The 21,720-nt window shown below is 26.2% G+C and overlaps 1 protein-coding gene across 1 annotated transcript; it reads left to right on the top strand.

Moving 5' to 3' along the window:
- Nucleotides 1-207: 207 nt before the first annotated feature.
- On the top strand, nucleotides 208-20,929 carry LOC129980575 (serine/threonine-protein phosphatase 6 catalytic subunit). Its single transcript, XM_056090944.1, has 10 exons — nucleotides 208-377; nucleotides 5,628-5,723; nucleotides 6,910-6,975; nucleotides 9,212-9,279; nucleotides 9,608-9,681; nucleotides 12,880-12,959; nucleotides 13,038-13,157; nucleotides 16,618-16,707; nucleotides 17,420-17,477; nucleotides 20,634-20,929. Exons 1-10 carry the CDS (start codon nucleotides 309-311, stop codon nucleotides 20,822-20,824), a joined length of 912 nt encoding a protein of 303 aa, XP_055946919.1. The 5' UTR covers nucleotides 208-308; the 3' UTR covers nucleotides 20,825-20,929.
- Nucleotides 20,930-21,720: the final 791 nt, after the last annotated feature.

The raw sequence follows: 21,720 nt of genomic DNA, 5'->3' as shown, positions 1-21,720 counted from the left end.
GGTGTAAAGATTGCAAATTCATATGAAATAAAAATACATTTTTATCACATGATTTGAAAAAAAAGTTCATTAAATTTATTTTTCAAGTTTTATAAACTAGATTAGTCTATTTTATGATCCTGGAAAAGTTTTATTTGAAAAATATTCCTTTTGGAGAAAGATATTTGACACTTCCGTCAGTTAGAATTGAAGTGAGATGAAGTTCATTCAAGCACATAAACAAAATAGCGAAAAGTCAAAGTGGTACTTAATTTTGTAAATTAATTGTATTGATGTAAAAATTTAAGAATAAAATAAATCCTTTAAGTATGAATGATATTGATAAATGGGTAGATATTGCGAAGGACTGCAAATACTTACCTGAAAACGATTTGAAGGTATTAAATATTCTGATAATTTTTTGAGGTGTTACCGTTAGATTTTACGATATCATTATACATTGTTTATTCATGAACCCATTCAAAAGTTATCTTGATTTTATTTCTTTGTTTTAAACTTAGAAATTTTGCGAAATAAATAGAGTTTTGTATGAATTCTCTTACTTTATTTTGGGGAAAAGCGTGACATAATCGCGAGGCTTTGGTTTTGTCAACAGGTGATTTTTGATTTTGTATATGATATTTTCCTTATTTATATTTTTGAAATCTAACGAATTTTGGATTTCCTGTATTTTTTGGTTTTGAACCATATCACTGAATATCAAATTTGTAAAACCATAAATAATTCACTGTGCTCGACTGAAACTCCCGCCAATTAAAAAATCTCTCGTTTAAAGAGGTTACAAAAAGAAGTTAAATATCATTAACAAAATAGAATGTGCTTATAGTAAAATCGCTATGGAAAATGTTTTAATTATTTCTTTTATCCGCATAAGTTTTCGTTTTGATCCCTGCACAAAATTTAGATTATGCAAGTTATGGATTTCAAAAAATACATTATTGTTGCTACTCCTCGAATTATTAGCAAATAAAATAATAATTGTTTGGAAATAGAATAATACTGATTGAAAAGCAGGCATAAATTTCAAAAGGAAAGTGAGATTCATCTTGTCTTAGTTTTCAAAGCAGATTACCTGTATATGTTTATATTTGTATTATAAAGAGTTTTGGATTGTAAAACTGTTGCATTCTTTGAAACATTCATCTTGTTCGTATCAAAAATAAAGACTTCAAATTTAAGAATTAAAACTGGAATAAGTTATCATATGTTTATTAAAGTTATTGATCCTTTTATTTTATTTTGAAAAAAAAAAAAAGATTAATTTTTGAATTATATTTTTTAAGATGTAGTACAGAACTATAAAAGCTTCAAAATCCTTTTTTCTAAGATTTAATTTTGCTTAAGAATTTAAATAGTATTTGAATTTGATTCAGTACTATATAATATTACCTCCTTACTAACATACTCCTAATACAAAATTTCCTTACTATATTGATTAATTTGGCAAAAAAATATATCGATGTTTATATTAGAATTCACATACTGTCGTAATAAATTCATTTTGTTTTGTTTATTGTACTTACATTGGTATTAAATTTCAATCAATTAATAATAGAATATAAGTTTACTGAAATTTTTGATGCTTCCATAATGGGATTTTTGAGAAGTAATATATATTAAATATATTTTAAAGTCTTTTTGTCTTTTGTTTATGTGAACAATGAAAGAAAAAATAGTTCTAACTAATCTTTATATGTGATATATATAATAATTTAATAGTTATATTGTGATGTTAATGATTATATATGCACAATATAACATTGCAGCATTTTCTACGAATTTTTATGATAATTAAGATGTAGAATATATTCTTATATATGTATCAGGTATATATTCTCAATTTACTAAATATTTATAACATTTTTTTTTACTTAAATTTATACTTGAATTTTCCCCCACCTTATTGTTTTGTACCAGTTTAATTATGCAAATTTTTATCATTTTGATAATGTTATTAACACTTGTATGGTATTATAATGTAAACTTTTTCATATATTTAATTAATACTCATGGTTTTGTTTCTATAATTTTTAAAAATAGTTTGATTTTCTTTGTATCACTTCTGCACAGTTGTCCCCCCCCCCCCCACAGACACTTAAAAAACATGCAATATTTGTGTTATGAATTATATCATTACCTGAATTATTGTATATTTTTATTTAAGATACTTGAAGACTTTTTAATTGGGTACAAAAATAATATATAGATAATTTAGTAAATCAGTATTAATTCAGTGAGCATTCTCTCCATGTTCTCTTTAAAGTGTCCTAGTTTTTTTTATCGGAAAAAAGTTTCCATTAGTCAAAAGTATATTGATATTTGAATCAAAAACTACCAATGAAAGTTTAAGAAATATTTTTTCTTCATTTAACATGCTTTGAATTTCTATTAGAAATTTCAATATATATCCTCAATTCTTGAGTAATTTTTTAGAGTGGAACATAATTAATTAAATGCGATAAAATTCCATGATTCAATGCTTTTTATTATTAAATCTGAATAGAAAATAATATTCAGTATGTAATGCATGCATTAATATTTCATTTTGTTTTTAACCATACCTTAGTGAGTACAATTTTCATACATTTTGATAATTATTAAGATAAGTAAAAGTTTACATACTTTAGAAAGGATGTGTAATTCTATCATTAATTGAAATTTGTGTCTTCCTATTTTACATAATTTTTAGCTATCAAACATGGGCATGTCATTGATTTCTGAATTGAATCAATGATTTTTTCCCATTATAATATATGTTTAGTGGGAAATGTTAAAATATTTTCTTTGTAAGTTATTTTTTTAAAATCCTATATAGTTTGAAAAATGCTATCAAATATTTATCTTGCATAATGTTTTTAAATATTATCAAAGCATATTTTTAAACATCATTGATATTTATTTGTATTTCAACAATGAATTAAATTTTTATCTTACTGAGATATTTAATTTCAAAACATTATTGTTTTATTTTATGTAAAGCTAGAGAGTGAGAGTGCCGAATTTTATGTTCTTCATAGAGCATTGTCAGATTGCAAACTGGCTGGACATTAGAAGATTCAGTTCATTCTCTTGGAATTTTTTCTTTCTAGCATCTTTTACTTTGTTCTGAGAAAATCATTATGCAACACATATATAGATGCTGCAACTCAATAAAGCAAATTTGAATAAATTTTTAATTTTCTTTCTGTTGAACAGCTAAAAGAATTTGTTTGTGATAATTTATTTTTTTAACTAAACACAACATTTGAAAAAATAAATGATATTATCCCATTTGTGAAATTCAATGTGTTATCAAGCATGAATTTTGATTTTGTTTTTGTAGCACCAACTTTCATATTCAAGATTTGTTAATGGAAATTATTGCTAATATTTGGTAGGTTTTTTCTTTGTAATTTTAATAATTCAATAGTACCCATAAAATTAATTTAAAAGTTAGTCTCTACCTTTTAAATATAAATTCCTATACCAAAGGTGGGCAGATTTTTCTAGTGTACAGTCTACTTTTAAATTTTTCAAAGTGTTGTGGTCTACCCAGTGGTGTAGGTGTGGTGTGCTAGAAAAAATGGTTTACAATATTTATTACAATTTAATAATAAATGTGGAATATGTATTTACCTGCATCACTACAAATATAACAATAATAGCAAGATACAAACTTAATAATAATAGTCACAAATTTAATAATATCAAATGATGTATTTAATATCAGACAATTCAAAATAGATTTAAACAATCATTTTCATCTATAGTTAGTAAAAGACTTAGTCTGCATACTGTCTCCAATCTTGAATATATCATTATATAATTACTAACTGCTAATCTTGTTGTGGATTCTAAGTGGTCATATGTGAGACATGAACGATATGTTGCTTTAATTATATTCATGGTTGAAAATGCAGATTCACTTGGTAGAGCCATAGAATAATGTTAAATGACATGAAGCTTTTTTAAAATTAAGATACTTTACTCTGTCCATTAGATTCCAAAAGTTATTCTTAGGTTCTGAAGTAGGGGCTTTTAAAATTATGTCATTTTGAAGGAGAAAAATTTCATTTTCTTCAACAGTAAATATAATTCGGAATATATTTAGGAAATATAATTTATATTTCCAGTTATTTTTTCTGCATCAGCATTGCTAAATAGGTAACACATGAATGTAACAATTGATTTATTTTAGTATAGGCGTCTTAGTAACCCTAAAATGTCCTATTTAGCCGCCAGTTGATCGCAATAGACTTAATGCCATCCCTGTCCTATATATATACCAAATGAAAGTTGTAAATCTGAGTAAAATGTATCATCATTTTGAGAACTTCAAATCTGCTCTTTATTTGATCTAAAAATTATTCTGATCTAATGACAACTTTCTTCCTTTTCACTCTGGATTTCGTTAGTAAAGGATAGTTTGATTTAGACCGATGAAAGGATCAAATTTTTGATCTGTTTGAAAAAAGCAATTATAAAAAGTTTATTATGATTAAATTTCACTCTTGACAATATCTTTTATAATTATATAAAGCAGAGGAACTTCCATTTTTGTGCAATATCATATGTATCTAATTAGAGATGAAAAAATTTTTTGTTTTATAATTTTGATAATCTTGAGTTTTTAACTTTTTTAGTGAATGTGCGACATAAATAATAATGAAAAATATATGTATCAATATAAGATCATTGTATTCTAAATAGAGGTATTTATAATCAAAGAATAAGATATTTTAAATTTATATTATCAGGTTATACTCATAAACGGAACTTTTTCATGATAATACAATTTAATAATATGAAATTTTTTTCAAATAATGAATAAAAATACATAGCAACAAATATTAAGATTTATTATTGATAAGGATTAATACGATGAATGAGCCTCTTTCATTGTGACCAATTTCAACATATCTGACTTTATAGGTATCAAATCAAGCGTAAGGTTACAAATGTGCCCTATTTTTTATTATAAAATAATAGCATGTCTGAAAGTAGAATTTTATAAAGATAAGATATTCTTCTGAACTATTATAAAGAATTTTTCTTTGTAATTTTAATCAGAAATTGCTTAAGATGTTTTTTAATCTCGTAATTTTATTTTGTCACATGAAGTTATCTGAATTTCTGCCACATAAATTATCTGAAAACTATTTTGTTTCTGAAACTGAAACATTATAACTTCAACCAGTTTTAGTAAAATACCAAAATTTGAAAGAATTTTTTTTTTTTCATTAAATTTTTTACTGTTTCACAGAGCAAAAGAAAAAAAAGGGGGGGATGCTAATTTGTTTCTTATTGGCTTGTATATATTCTATTCTTTAAAATAAATAGATTGGATATGAAGAGATATTAAAATTAATCACATAAAAAGAATTTTTTTATGGTTCTATTAGCATAACAACTTAAGAATAAGACATTAAATTATTAATAATCGAAAAATAATAAATTAATATTTATTTCCTCAATGTTAAGGAAAATCTTGTCTCTTTTTTTATGTTTCTGTCATTTTTTCCCCCTTCCCAACTTATATATTCAATTTTATGTAAGTATTACACTTTTGTTTTCAAAATTCTCATCATATTTATTGAAAAATGCTATGTTTTATGGAAATAATTTATAATCTTATATTTTATTTGTAGAAATTATGTGACATAGTATGTGATTTGCTTCTGGAAGAATCAAATATTCAACCTGTTTTCACTCCAGTTACTGTATGTGGTGACATTCATGGTCAAGTAAGTTACTCATATAGGTTTTATTGTTATTTCATACATAAAATAGATAATGGTATCATGATTATCCTAATTAAATTTTGCTCTGTTTTTCATATTTGTGATAGCTTTCAGCCTCTCACTCTCTCTTTCTTTGAAGTTCCTATTTTTCTACAGCTTTATTATGCTTCAAAATTCAATATAAATTAGAAAATGGATAAATGAAAATATTTATAATATACAAGAATCCAGAAATTTTTTCTGATGTGCAATTCATTTAATTAATAATTTCAAGGAAGAAAAAGTAAATTATTTTATATACAAAAATAAATTTTATTGCATTTCTGTAGTTGAATTAACAAAAAAAAAAAAAAAAAATTATAAACCTACTGTGAAAGGCTGTCCAAGAATGCTAGAAAATCTTTGCAAATTTTCTATCCTTATGCTAAATTAAATAATCCCAGTTATGTTACTGATGTATTTAAGCAATTTATGTATTTAAACAGAATTGAGTTTCAAGCACCAATAATATATATATTTTTTGTGTAATAAAACTACATATTTGAAATAAACTTATCAGAAACAAATTTTTAAGCTCAATTATTAATATACTGAAATATTAGTTTTATCTTAACTGCATTTTCCTATTGCTATACTACAATTTATTATTGGCATCATCATTATTAGATTGCACCATAAATATTGTTTTAAAATTTCATTATAATAATTGATTAACTGATAAATAAATTCTGACAATGTTACAATTGTGTATCATCATTCAGAAACACAAGTGTTAAAAGTATATTTGAAACAAAACAATTATAGCAGATTAAGAAAAGTGAGAAATCTATTCTAAAATTTCATTTATACAGACATGTAACAAGTACTTTTAAGATTTGTAATGAAAGGCATTCATATGAAACTTAGTGTCATTTCTCTTTATGATGTTGTTTCATGAGGACAAAAAACGGATTAAGTAGTTTCTTTCAATTGCGATGTTTCTTATTTTGCAAATAGGAAATTTCCTTCATAAGCGTTATTGTTATTAGACATTGGTTTTAAGATACAAACAAATTTATTTTATGAAAGTTTTTTTTTAATCGATAAGGACATTTTGTTAAACTTTAAATACTATTATTTTAATCCCAAATAAATTACATTTTTATTTGATGTCCAAATTGATGTAGATATGCATATTTCTATTTTTTAGTTTTATGATTTGGAAGAATTATTCAGGACTGGTGGACAATTACCTGATACAAATTATATATTTCTTGTAAGTACTGTGGATTTTTACTTTCTCATACATGAAATATATGAAGAGAACGTACTTTATCCATTCAAAAATTTTACCTCAAGTTTTTGATTAATCTCAGTATTTCAGAGCATCCTCTATTCAAAAAGCATATTATGGAAGCTATGTCTATTTGGGTGTGAATCTTATTACTCAAAAACACATTGAGCTACTACCATGAAATTTGATATACATCAAATTTCTGTATTTCTCAAAATTTTAGTGAAGATTGTTTATTTTACCTTTTTCTATGCACGTGAACTTAATAATTCAAAACTGCCAAGAGCTATATGAATGAAATTTGATTTACAGATTTATCATCAAAATTATAAATATTTATTAAATTTTATAATCTTACAAAGAGAAACCATTTATTACTCTATGTATCTGCCTGTTTGTGAACGTGATAACTCAAAAATGCATAGACGAATAAATAAAATATTGTATGCAGTCCTGTAGACATTATAGGTCCAAGTGAAATTTTGGACTCGATAAATAGAGGGGGGGAAACAACCAAATATGCAGTATTTTCTCTATTAAAATAAAAGTTCCCATACTGCCTAACTACACAGAGAGATTAAAGGAAAAGGGTACATGCATTTGCAAATACTGCTGTGCTCTTCAAGGATTTGCTGGCACCTCCTTTATATTACTCCAACTTCACTATATATTTAGAGAATAGAGTGATAGAAGAATAGGAAAGGTGGTGCTAGATTATCAAATTATATGAGAAAGTCAAGAGAAGAAAACTCACTCATTTATATTGTTACAGAAAAATCATATCTGATTGTTGAGCAGTGCAACAACCTCAATATCAATTATTGATGCTTTTTCACTTCAACACAGTAGCAAAAGGCAGCTAATGTGTGCACAAAATAGCACTTCCAGTATGCATTGGCACATAAATAGTAAAACGCTGTTAACAATCTCAACAGCACAAAGTGCTCAGAGTGAATTCTCTGGAGGTCAGTACTCCAAAGTAAGACTTCACTTGATTTTTCTCTTGACTCAATTCAGATTACAGATTTTCTTGTTTTTATAATCTCTTTAAATGAATAAAGATGTTTCTAGAAGGATATCAGATCTATACTTTTAATCAAGATATCACCAAAAATCGAATAGTTTCAAAGTTCTCTCCAAAACGTTACTGATGGCGTTATAGAAAATGTCTTGTTTGTGAACAATACAACAACATCAATAATAATTCCATCGCTTTTTTCTACTAGAAAACAAATATCAAAATACAGCCAGTTTATGCATAAAAATAGCACTACCAGTATGCAATAGCACATAAATAGAAAAATGCTGTTAAACAATCTCAACAGCACATCACATTCAGGGTGAATTTGCTGTAGAACAAACATTCCACAGAAAGACCTGACTTGACTTCTGTCTTAACTTGGTTCAGACTACAGATTCTCTTATTTTTATAATCTCTATGACAGGTAAATAAGTTCCTAGAAATATATCATATCTATACTTTTAATTGGAATATGCCAAAAATTGAATAGTTTCAAAATTTTTCTTTTTTCTCCCCAAAGACACAGGATATAAGGAGAGGGGAGAGAGCACTAATTTAGTATTCATTCAGTATACATGAGAACTATTTGTAAAGCTCTCTTTCTTACCATAAAACTAAAAATGGAGGGAAGCAATATTATAAATTCATAACAATGTATATTTTTTATAGTGATTTTATCCCTGTTGCCTCTGGTAAATTTTTTTTAATTGTGATATTAAAAATAAAAATGTTATAGCTTTTTATGTTATTTTCAGATTAAAATTTGTTTGTTTATTGAATGTTTTCATCTTGATAATGATATTGAGTGAAATGTTTTTCTATTATATTAACACCTGATTGCCATGACCGATGCACCCATATAAAGTACATTGTAATCAATGTGTTAAGTATTTTTTTTAGCTATTTAATCAATAATTATGTAAATTCATTAATTTTATATGTTAGCAGCTTAAACATTTATTGATGAAATTTGTCTTAACATATTTGAAAATATGTATTGATAAAAAGCAAATTTCAAAATTATGCATTTTTCTTGAAAGATGAAACATAAAAAAGTAAGTTTATGAATTGTTAATATTGCTGTTCTTGCTTAAGTTATGGCATGTATTGGAGGAATGTATTTGAAAAAATGTACCTGAAAATGATCAAAACTTATTAATTTTTTTTATAAAGTAAATTTTTTTTTTAATGTTTCAGGGTGATTTTGTTGATAGAGGATATTACAGTCTTGAGACTTTCACTCGATTATTAACTTTAAAAGCAAAGTAAGTACCTCTTTTCTTTTTTTTAGCAGTTGAATTCAGCATCAATTAAAAAAATTAAATATTATTTAAATGAATCTGCAAATCAGCTTAAAATCTCCCACCCTGTCTTTTTTTCTCATCTATTCTAAATATTGTTACTAAAAATAGTGTGAACAATTTTTATAACTTGAAAATAAAATAATTCAAGCTATATATAATAATTTCAATTGTAAAATATTGTGATATATACACAAGTTTGCCTTAAAAAAACTTTTTTTACAGTATTGGAAAGCTCCTACAGTCTTTAAAAATTTAACTGAATTGATCTTGAATTGTATTACTTTTGCAGATGGCCTGATAAAATAACTTTGTTGCGTGGAAATCATGAAAGTCGACAGATAACTCAAGTTTATGGGTTTTATGGTAATGTTCTATTTTTATTCCTTTTTTTTTTTTTTTAATTTCCTTTCTCTCACACATATATATAATATGTGACAACTGCATCTTTAAAGTTTTTCATTCATTTTGTATGCTGAAAAATCTCTTACATTAGATCTTTTTATCTTGTATGATATGTAGTTGTAACTATTCTTGGATTCTAATGAGAAGTACATTCATTGAAATTTCTGTACTTATATATTATTATTGTACAGGCAGACATTAAAAAGTGTTTCTCTGATAAAGCATAAATTTTTATCACAGATACATTTGTAGCTGAGAGTTAAAATATCTTTCCAAATATACTCTCTTTTAGAGAAAAGAAATGAAATTGAATGTAAAAGGCAATTTTTTCAAATTATTACTTCAGCAATTTTGCTTTTTTACTATGTTAATACTATGCCTGTTACTATGTTGTTAATGTGTGATATTATTCTTAAGCTTAAAACAAGAATTAAATTTCCTTGGGTTCAACTGGTTCATCCTTTGAGAACAAGACACTTTTTCCTGTTTCTTGTTAATTTTTTTAAATCACTTATATGTGTTTCTAATTAGCTGAAAAACCAGGAAATAATTTTGTCTATGATATTAATTGGGCTGTTCAGTTCTTTTAGAGGAAATAATGTAATTTAAATGGATCTGGAAACAGTGTATCAAATCATTACATAAACAATTAAGTTTGCTTAATTATATTAATGAATGACAGTTGTGTTTACAATAGTCGAATTCTTATTCCTAATTTACTCATAAACTGATTTTTTTTATTCCTTATATCAAAGATTAATTTTTTAGTTTTTCTAAATTGGTATCTCATCTCAAAGCAAAAGGAGTAAATTATTCTTTTCATGCTTTGAAGACTTGTAAGTTTGTCACACAGCTCCTAATAAATCTTATTTCTAAACTGTACTTCTCACTTCATCCATATTTTTTTAGAGAGAAATCGCTATTAACAATCATCATTTCATTTATTTATTAATCTTAAAAACAAAGTAAATTTTTTTGACAGTTAAATTTTACAGCAAATTAAAAAAAAATATCATTGTAAAACTAAATAAAATGAATTCTTTAAATAAAATAATAATCAAAGGCAAAAAAAAAAAAAAAAAAAAATCACTAATATACTACACATACACATTGCAAACCAACTTATTTAGTAGTCAGTGTTTTAAGTTTTTTTTATTTGATTTAAAATGTCTTTTATCACATTTTTTTACTTTCCTTAGAATTTTAAAATGTTTCAGATAAGATGGGTGGAAATGAAATTATAATAATAAAGGAGATGCCTTTATAGAAATTGTGACTATCATTGAATATTTGGTCTTAATCTAGAAATGATTTCTTGTCAGATAAATCATCATAATAATAGTTAACAAAGAATTTGTCTATTGATAATTATATGCAAACATTTAAATTTGAGGATTTGTAATTTTTTACTTTGTATTACTTATTATCTTCAAGTAGGTACATGAAGTAATTGCTTGATTAATGAAGTTATTTAATGTTTGAATTAAATAAAAAAATTTCACTCTCATATAAATAGCAGACTTCTTCCATGTACATGCATTATATGAAAATCCTTTGCATTGTTCAAAATAAAGTTTTTTTCCCCAGGATTTGTAATTTTTTCTTCATATCTGAAACATGAATGGCTAAATAAAATGATACAAATAAATTTTTTGAGCTAAATAAAATATTTGTGGCAATTTAAAATCTTTTTTATAAATGCTTTAAATGGCAGTTTACAGAATTTTTAAATTTAAAATGAGTTTTTATAATATTTGGCCTATTAAGTATTTTGTATGCTTGAAATATCATAAAGAAAAAGGAATTAGGGATCCTGTTGCATCTGTCTGCTCACAGGTGGCAGGAGTGAATCTGCTCTCTGTCAATCAGCTGTGGGATTCTTGTGAGTTTATTTATCTCAAGACACATAAATGCTTGTATTATACACAATGTGTTGTTCTTCAGGTAAGTTCCAAGGTATTAAAAAAATGGTTGCAAAACTTAAAAGCTTAAATGCTATTGTTTTAAAATTTACTGCCTGAATGAAGAATGCTGCAACCTTTACAGATTGTCTGATGATGTTCATTAAACTGAATTTGTATTATAGTGTTCTGCTGAACTTATCTTAATTTACCATCATTATATATCATCTCACTTTTCCAACTACAGATATGTCTTAAGAAAATAGAATCATGTAAACCATTGGATGACAAGCTGAATTAGTAAATGGTAATTTCTGAATTTCACAGGTATCTCAGTTTAAAGCATATGTTATTCAAAGGTTAACTTTCCAATAATTGATTCAAAATCGTTTGCCACTTAGAAAAACTGTGTGAAGATTTAGGTTTTTTTTTTTTTTTTTAAATCTATTCTACTACTAACATCATTTAAGCAATGGTGATTTTATTTTGATTTCCCCCCAGTTTGTTTGAAATGAAAATTAATAATAGAATTGAGTGATTCAGACGATTACAGTCAAATAACATAAGGTGAATTTATCTGAAAGGTTTTTTGAAATTCTTTTATTTATTATTATGATCAATTGTCATGGAATTATTGCATCTTCAAAGTCTAGAAACCAAATTTGAGTAAAATGGCATTCTTTACTACTATTATAATGTAGTGATGCAAATTAATGGCTAACTTGTCCCTGAACAACAAAATTTCTTGCCCTTCATTTATATATATATAATATATATGGGTGGCATATAGTGTGTTAATTGTCAAATTAGTAAGCACATAAAGAAGATTTTCTGTTTATTTATATCAGCTGATAAAAATTTGATTTGCAATGCTTATCTATACTTTAGCTTGCAATGATTATTTAGCATTTGCTTGTCTATAATAAGTTTGCTATAGTAGTTTTAGCAATGCTTTTCTCAAAAGCTATTAATTTAGAAATTTAAACCTGATCTGATGTATAACTTATTGTATCCAAAACAATTTATGGCATAAGTCATTATCTAGTGAATTAAATAATGTCAAAATCATCCCCTATAGGGATCAAGAAGTTGAACAGAGCAGAATTTGCTGGGCTGTTTTTAAAACATTAAATTAGATTTTTTAATAGAAAATTTGTAGTTCCCGATTTTCTATAAGATAAATTAATTGTTATACTGAACAACTTTATGAAAAATCTGTGAAATATATTTGTTTTTGTCTTTTTTTCTCCCATTCTAGATGAATGTCAAACAAAATATGGAAATGCTAATGCTTGGCGTTATTGTTGTAAAGTGTTTGATCTTCTAACCATTGCTGCAGTAAGTACTTTTATTTATTTTCTGTTATTGTAACCAATAAATAAAAATGTTATTACATCTGTTTCTAATTCCTTGTAGATTATAGATGATCAAGTGTTATGTGTTCATGGTGGTCTTTCTCCTCTCATACGAACTCTGGACCAAATCAGGACAATCGAAAGAAATCAAGAAATCCCTCACAAAGGAGCATTTTGTGATATCCTTTCCCTGAAATTTCTTGTATTACTTATATGAACAATCATTCATCAAATCATATTATCGTTGATTACATAATTGATCAAAACTGATCAAAATGTTGATGTATTATTTGTAAGTGCGAAAATATGTTAAATTAAAAAGCTCTGGAAAGGAACTTGCCTATTACTGCATATGAAAGCATTTCATCCTTCATGGAAATTTTTTGTATAGTATATAGGTAATGATATCTTTCTATTTAATTTAAATCCTCATTAATTTCCTAATTTTTATTTGAAATTAACCGATCGTTCTAAAAATTTTTCTTATTTTCTGATCAAAATTCCCATTTATTTTTTAAAATTATTTTTGAAGATACTCTTAAAAAAATTGCTGAATATTGAATTTTGAATACCATGAGTGAAGGGATAAAAATTCCGAATGTCTATGGCATTCTTTTGAAGATCCCTAATATTTTCTTTCCTACGTGACATGCATCAAAGAAATCATATCCGAAATTCTTAGTAAAATCACTGAAGGGAAAATATACTGTCAATTTGTTCTTATGTTGTGATATAAAGAGACACGTCTTCTGATCGTTCTTTCTTCTTCCCCATGTACAACAATTACCTCCCATTATAAAATAGATTGAATTTGCCCTAAAAGCTTCTTCTTTTGAGCCACACATCTACAAAATTATATTTACAATATTATCTATATACTTATAATAAAGCTCAATGTGCGTGCGTGTGTGTGTGTGTGTGTGTGTTGGCGCTCTACAGGCCAGGTCATTTGACATACAGCTACCAAATTTGGTACATGTATGCCTTAGAGGTCGGAAATGTGCACCTGGGGTCCCTTTTTTTGAAATTTTAATTATTAATTAAAAACTGACTTTCCCAGCAAAAAAATCTTCCATTTTCCCCACCGCCAAATGAGTAAGGCTTCAGTTTTTTTTTTTCTCCCGACAGTAATGAGGCTAGGGTTAAAATTTTTCGGCGGATTATTTCAAACGATTCTGTTTATTTTCTTAATGTTTTATGCATTTAAAATTAAACATTGTTAATTAATCCATGTTTCAAATTCATTCTGAAGTATTTTTGAATTAAAATAACACAGAACAAAGGAAATTAAAAATGTATAATCTGCATAGCGTTACCCCAACTGGCGTAGAAAAATTCACGCATTTGCGTTACCGTAACTGGCGAAGAAAATTCACGCATGCGCATTGTGTTCTCATTGTTGACATGACAACCATTATCAACGGATGATTTAAATTATTTTTAGGTTAGTTGCATGCTTTTGTAAGTAAATTGTATTTGTGTTAGTTATATATTTTTTTGTATATGCTTATAGTTTTAAGTACATCGTTTTTTAAGTAGTTTTTTTAACCTGTTTTCAATGATTTAAATTATTTTTAGGTTAGTTGCATGCTTTTGTAATTAAATTGTATTTATGTTAGTTATATATTTTTTTGTATATGCTTATAGTTTTTACATCGTTTTTTAAGTAGTTTTTTTAAACCTGTTTTCGACCGATTATTTTAAACGATTCATTTTATTTTCTTAGTGTTTGATGCATTTAAAATTAAACATTGTTAATGAATCGATCTGTTCATGATGAATCTGAGAAAATTTTGTTGACAAATTCTTGAGATATTACATAAATTAAGAAAGATATTCTTTAGTGCCCATAAAGTTTAAACGCTCAGTGACTCTATTATCAGTAATCATATTATTAAAAAAAATGCTTTGCTTCAGTAAAAAATATTATATTAATTGCCGATTAATCATTTACACTTTAATTTAAAGCATAAATTCTACTGGAGCTAACAGAAAATGAGAGAGATACATATTACGTTATGACTGAAGGCCTTTATAATATTATGAGTGAATTATATGACTATCAAAATTTGAAGTTTTAAAATATTTTGCTGAAGAATCTATTAAAGTTGGAATTGCGTAAAATATTTAATGGTACGACCGAAGTTTAACCCGTTGCTTGGCGCAATTTTTAAAAATCGCCAACAACGGCCTTGCGAAAAGTTCAAAAGCAAAGGAGCAGATGTTCAATTATAGTGCATAATAAAGATTGCCAGCTTTGGCGCGTTATCGCAACTTGGGGAAGAAGGGGGTTAAACTCCGGTTCAACCTATTTAATTATTAAAATTTAAACGAACATTAGGATCGGCGAACCGGCTGGACACCAAAGGCGGCTAGTATATAATAAAAATAATTTTTATGTATACGCATTTATTATTTTTAAAAAGTATTTTTTGTTTTAATTATTTCTACATTTTGGAATTTTATTATTATTATAACATTTTGAAATAAACCATTTCTTTAAAATCGCTACCAGGTGGTGCCAATTGCTTGGTATCAATATTTAATTAAATTGACCAATTGTGTCTTAATTCAGTTTTCAAAATAATTAGAATAATATGTTATTTTTGAGTGCACACAAATGTGAAGAATTTTTAAACTCACGCTCACCAGGAAATGCGTAAAAAATCTGTTTTGAAATTTTATTGTTAAAAGCATAAAATAAGTCATGTAAAATAAAATTATGTAATAAATTTATGATAATTTTATCAAATTGTATCTGTAAGAAATATATTTTTTTAGATTTAATGATTATGAATATTGATCAATTAAGAGAAAAAAAGCATATTGATTAAATCCCAGTAATCAGTGAATTTGACTTCATTGAGAATCTGGAATCTTTAATCCTTTTCTGTAGGATAGTGATTGTAATCTTTGAATATATTTACCAAGACATTTAAGAGTAGATGAAATATAGTGAAATTTTAGCCTTTTAATTAAAATTTATGCTTTGCTCATTATCAGAACTTTTATTATGAGTAAAAAGCAACTATGCTTTCTGTGATCTTAGTAGATGGGATACTTTGAATTACATTATCCAGTCTCACTCATAATTAGATTATAATTTTTGGGTTTGCAGGTATTTCATTACTTAGATTTAAAAAAAAATTGCAATAGCCTTTAATTGCAGTAAAAATTGCATTGTTTTATAAATATTGAACTTTTATTATAAAATATTTATTGAATAATGCACTTAAAAATTACCAGTTTCTTTCCCAATTATAAAAGTTGATCTTACTTTAAAAAATCATACCATGACTCATCATTGCATTATAAATTATATATCAATAAGTTTTTATAATAAATGTTTATTTCATAAATATTGTCATCAATTGCTTGAAAATTAATCATTGCCTGTATTCTGTTCAAATGATCTACGTTTATAGTTTTTTTAAAAATAACACTGGTACTTTATTATTATTGATATGATATAACAAAACCAAAATTCTCTTCTACAGAGAAAATTTACCAATTATATTATTATTGAAATGGTATCTTAATTAATTTTTTTTTGGGGGGGGGGCAACATTATCAGTTTTTACTTTGTCTCTATTTTATTTACAATTGTGAATGTTTTGTGTTTTTCTTATCTTATTCAACATTTGGTATGGTCTGATCCTGAGGATGTAGATACATGGTCTGTGAGCCCCAGAGGTGCTGGTTGGCTTTTTGGAGCTAAAGTTACCCATGAGGTAAATGTAAATCTGCAACATTTTTGTTATTACATTCTTCTTTTGGTATTTAATTTTTAATTCAATAAAATAAAGAAAATTATTGTGTGCAGCCACATATTTTGAGAAAATAACTGTTACATTAATATAATAATTGGTTGGTGTAAGGTCTGGAAGCTGCAATACTAATTTTTTCATAGACTCTACTATTGTGTTGCTTTCTGTTATTTCTGCATCTTTGAATATTTTAAGAATTTTTAAAACCAGTGAACAATATAGATGACGACAATTAGTTGTTCTAAGTTAAATTTAGTTTTATATTAAATTATATCTTTATTTCTTCGTATTTTTCCGGGAATTCAAATAGTCTAGTTATGAAATTGAGTAAATTTTAATATTGTATTTGTAGAATAAAAGTTGATATTTATTTATTTATTTCAGCATTGTAATTTGACATGTTTTATGAGATGCACTTTTAACATCAAATAGAAATTATTTTTTAAGAAATATAATGATACAAAAATTAGTCATATTTATTAAATACAATTATTAGTATGCCGTTGTATAATAGCACGCCAATTATTACTGAGAAGCCTTTTAAAGTAAGTAATAAACTTACTGCTTAAAATAATTGTATGAAAAAAATGTAGAAATGCTTGTATAATATTTATTTATTTATTTTATTAAAAACTGGTTAATGTGTTTAACATGTTTTTCTTTCTTTCTTTTTTAGTTCATGCACTTAAATGACTTAAAGCTGATTTGTAGAGCACATCAACTTGTTCATGAAGGTAAGTGTGTTGTGCATTATGAAAGATATATATATATATAAAGAGAAAGATGAAATTATCATAAAAATTGCAATTCTTTCTATTTTAAAAGAAAAATCGTTTTATACATAATACTTCTAACTTTATTCCTTTATAATTCACTTCAAACTGTTGCACCAGTATTGAAAACATTAAATAGAATTTAGACATGAATTATGCTTTTAATTAAAAGTTTAATATATGAATAGCAACTGTAAGTATTATTACTTATTAGGCTGTTCTGTACATTGTACTATGTGATTCTGATTTTCTGTCAGCTTCCATAAAATGTGATATATATATATATATATATATATATATATATATATATATATATATATATGGGAAAAGGCAACGACCAGCATTAATATTTGAAATATATTTATTAAGATTAAATTAGAAAGGATAAAACATTACTACATAGAACATAAAAGATACATGATTGTGAGCTGCACGTCTTGCAGTCTCACTGCCCAACTCTCGTCTGCCAATAATGGAGGGAAAGCATCGCGTGATTAATGACGTGACGCAACATGGCGCCATACGTGATACGAGATCTGTCAGCGCTTCCCACACACACACACACACATATATATATATATATGTTTGTGTGTGTGTACAGAAAACAAAATTTTTTGGCTTTTCTTATTTATATTACAAATTAATTTTTTAAGTATTTCAAAGAATTATCCAGTAAATATTTCTCTGATTCATCATAAAATACAGTTTTTAGTTTTACTTTCAAAAGGGTTTGAATACATAAATAATTATATCTTATTTTATTTCGATTCATTAATATATTTCAAGAAAATTATGAAATCCTTTGGTCCTGAGGAATCATATTCTGTCAAATATTCTTGAAACCTCAGGTTCTGAATTAAATAAATTAATTAATAATACATTTTTCTGTGATTAAATTAAAAAATTATTTATTTTCTAACTGAATTATAAAATTTTGAATCTTACAATTTTAGAACAATCAATATTTTCTGAAAACTCCAGGTATTGAATGGCATAGCTTCTTTGAGATAGTGGATGGAGTGGTCTAAAATCATATTTTTTTATCTTAATATATATAAATTATGTGTCACGTTGTTTGTCCGCGATGGACTCCTAAACTACTTAACCGATTTTAATCAAATTTGCACACCATGTGCAGTTTGAACTAACTTAAAAGATAATATAGCCTTTTTTTAAAATTTTTAATTAGAATTTTAATTATTAATTAAAAACTAACTTTCCCGCCAAAAAATCTTTTTATTTTCCCCACCGCCAAATGAATACGGCTTCAGTTTCCCCCCCCCCCAACAGTCATGAGGCTAGGCTTAAGATTTTTCGGCTGATTATTTGAAACGATTCTATTTATTTTCTTAATGTTTGATGCATTTAAAATTAAACATTGTTAATGAATCGATCTTTCAGATTCATTCTTAAGTACTTTTGAATTAAATTAAAACAGAATAAAGGAAATTAGAAATTTGTAATCTGCATAGCGCTACCCCAACTGGCGTAGAAAAACTCACGCATTTGCGTTACCGTAACTGGCGTTGAAAATTCACGAATGCGCATTGTATTCTGATTGTTGACATGACAACCATTATCAACGGATGATTTAAATTATTTTTTGGTTAGTTGCATGTTTTTGTAATTAAATTGTATTTATGTTAGTTATATATTTTTTGTATACGCTTATAGTTTTAAGTACAACGTTTTTTTAGTTTTTTTTAACCTGTTTTCAACCGATTATTTTAAACGATTCGTTTTATTTTCTTAGTGTTTGATGCATTTAAAATTAAACATTGTTAACTAATCGTTCTGGTCATGATGAATCTGAGAATATTTTGTTGACAAATTCTTGAAATATTACATAAATTAGGAAAGATATTCTTTAGTGCCCATAAAGTTTAAACGCTCAGTGACTGTTTTCAGTAATCATATTACAAAAAAATACTTTGTTTCAGTAAAAAATATTATTATATTAATTGCAGATTAATCCTTTCCACTTTAATTTATAGTATAAATTCTACGGGAACTAACAGAAAATTAGGGAGATAGATATTACGTTATGATTGAAGGTGTTTATAATATTATGAATGAATTATATGACTATCAAAATTTGAAGTTTTAAAATATTTTGATGAAGAAGCTATTAAAGTAGGAAATGTATAAAATATTTAATTATTAAAATTTTAACGAACATTAAGATTGGCGAACCGGCTGGTCGCCAAAGGCGTCTAGTAAAATAGTAATATTAAAAACTTTATAGCTCTCTCAGTTTTAATCGCAATATCAAAGACCTTTTTTTTTTAAAAAAAAAAATAAGATAAAACATTCACCTTTAGTGACCAGCTGAGTCTGGGAATTTTGGTTACATTTAATTTTGTTTAAATTGTGTAGATATAACTTCATGTGCATGATTCCACCAAATAATCAGTTTTTAAAACCGTGTTATTTTGGCTGTTACATATGTTCCATTTATATATCCCAGACCTGATAACATGAAATCACCGCACTACTAAAAATTTAAATATATGGCTCATCTATCTTCTAAAATTTGTGATATTGTAATTTCATTTTTAAAAATACATCTCGTAAATTACACAGACACTAAACAGAAACCTGTTTTCAACAACTATAAAAAAATAAATAAGAAATAAAAAAAGCTAATCAAGTGGATGATGAAACAATGAAAATGGTCTGAACTTTAGGGCAGCAATGTAATCTATTGTTGGAAATTAGGCAAATAAATAAATAAATAAAAAATTGTCAAAATTCAACAAAAGTTCACTTAATTATTAAATTATTTTGTTAAAAAGATAATTTTTAAAATTTTGAAACAGTGTAAAATTTATATTTGTGCAATAATATTTTTGAAAATTAATATGAAAATACACTGAAATTTCACTTAATTTTAATTATTTAAACTTTTAAAGAAAATTTTCTATTTGCACATTCTTGTCTGCAAGGTTATATTTGTGCCAAATTTGGTAGCTGTAAGTCAAATGATCTGGCCTGTAGATTGCCAACACACTCACATATTCATTTTTATTATTAGTATAGATGTAACAAAATGTGTTGTTTTCTGGGTGATCATTATTCATCATGAAATAAATTGATTTCTTCTCATCATCTTTTCAGGTTACAAATACATGTTTGATGAGAAGCTGGTTACCGTTTGGTCTGCTCCAAATTATTGTTACAGATGTGGCAACGTTGCAGCAGTACTAGCATTCACAGATGTCGATACACGTCAACCACAACTTTTTAGCGCAGTGCCTGATTCAGAACGGGTCATTCCAGCTAGAATTACAACTCCATATTTTTTGTAACGAATGTTATAAGTTATTTTTAAATATGTTTCCATGTTGCAAAAGAAAATTAAAATTGTATATAGTATAAATACATATATAAATGAACAGAATTTTTTTTTTTTTTGTTAAAAAATGGTGTGAGTGGTTGGAATTCTTTTTATTATTTGGAACATTTCTTTCATATATGGTATAACCTGTTGATGTAAATATTCTCTATAACATCCAACTCTGGTGAATGTAGAAGTGAAAGGCAGCAATGGCTATTCTATATCCTATATTCTTAGTATTAAATGTATGTTAGAAATGACAATAATATTCTTCTGTAAGTATGAGATTGATTGAACTCCTGAAGAATCAACTAATTGACATAAAACCGTTTTTGTCATCTATTGTCAATTTCAAAGTACACACCAACTGATTAATACCCCATGTCCGAGTTACAGGATAGTTAGTTTCACTTATATACCAACTAGTTTTTCTTTTTTGTTTTGACTAAAAGGTCAAAATGTATTTGCAAATTCCTAAACAATTTTTCACTGGCTTATACCATCCTTTAACACGTTGACTGCCATGGGGGGTGACCATTGACTGACAGGGCTATATAAATTACATTCTGAGACATTTAGTGCAGCAGTCAATGTTTTAACCAGATTTTGAAATTTTTTCTTGTAAAAAATCTTTTTAAGATTTAATTACCTAAATATTGAAGTTTTTAACTTAATTTAAAATGGATTCACTAAAACTTATGTTTTTAATTTTATTGGTCAATAATAGAAAACATTTTTGACTCATACAACTTAGAAATTATTTAGCCTCATTCATTGGTGGAGTGAAGGTCAATTGGAATATTGTTGCTGTCAATTTACTTTTTCTTGATAATTGAAATATCGTTGCTGTCAATTTACTTTTTCTTG

Source organism: Argiope bruennichi, chromosome 8, assembly GCF_947563725.1.
Source record: "Argiope bruennichi chromosome 8, qqArgBrue1.1, whole genome shotgun sequence".
NCBI lineage: Eukaryota > Metazoa > Arthropoda > Arachnida > Araneae > Araneidae > Argiope > Argiope bruennichi.
The sequence above is the reverse complement of the archived record's forward strand: the minus strand, read 5'-3'. Positions and strand labels throughout refer to the sequence as shown.

Bases quoted from the DNA above. Each gene is read 5' to 3' on its own strand.
- LOC129980575 (XM_056090944.1), top strand. From the start codon at position 309: ATGAATGATATTGATAAATGGGTAGATATTGCGAAGGACTGCAAATAC. The intron at 378-5,627 runs GTATTAAATATT...TTTTATTTGTAG, and splicing joins TACCTGAAAACGATTTGAAG to AAATTATGTGACATAGTATG. The intron at 6,976-9,211 runs GTAAGTACTGTG...TTAATGTTTCAG, and splicing joins ATACAAATTATATATTTCTT to GGTGATTTTGTTGATAGAGG.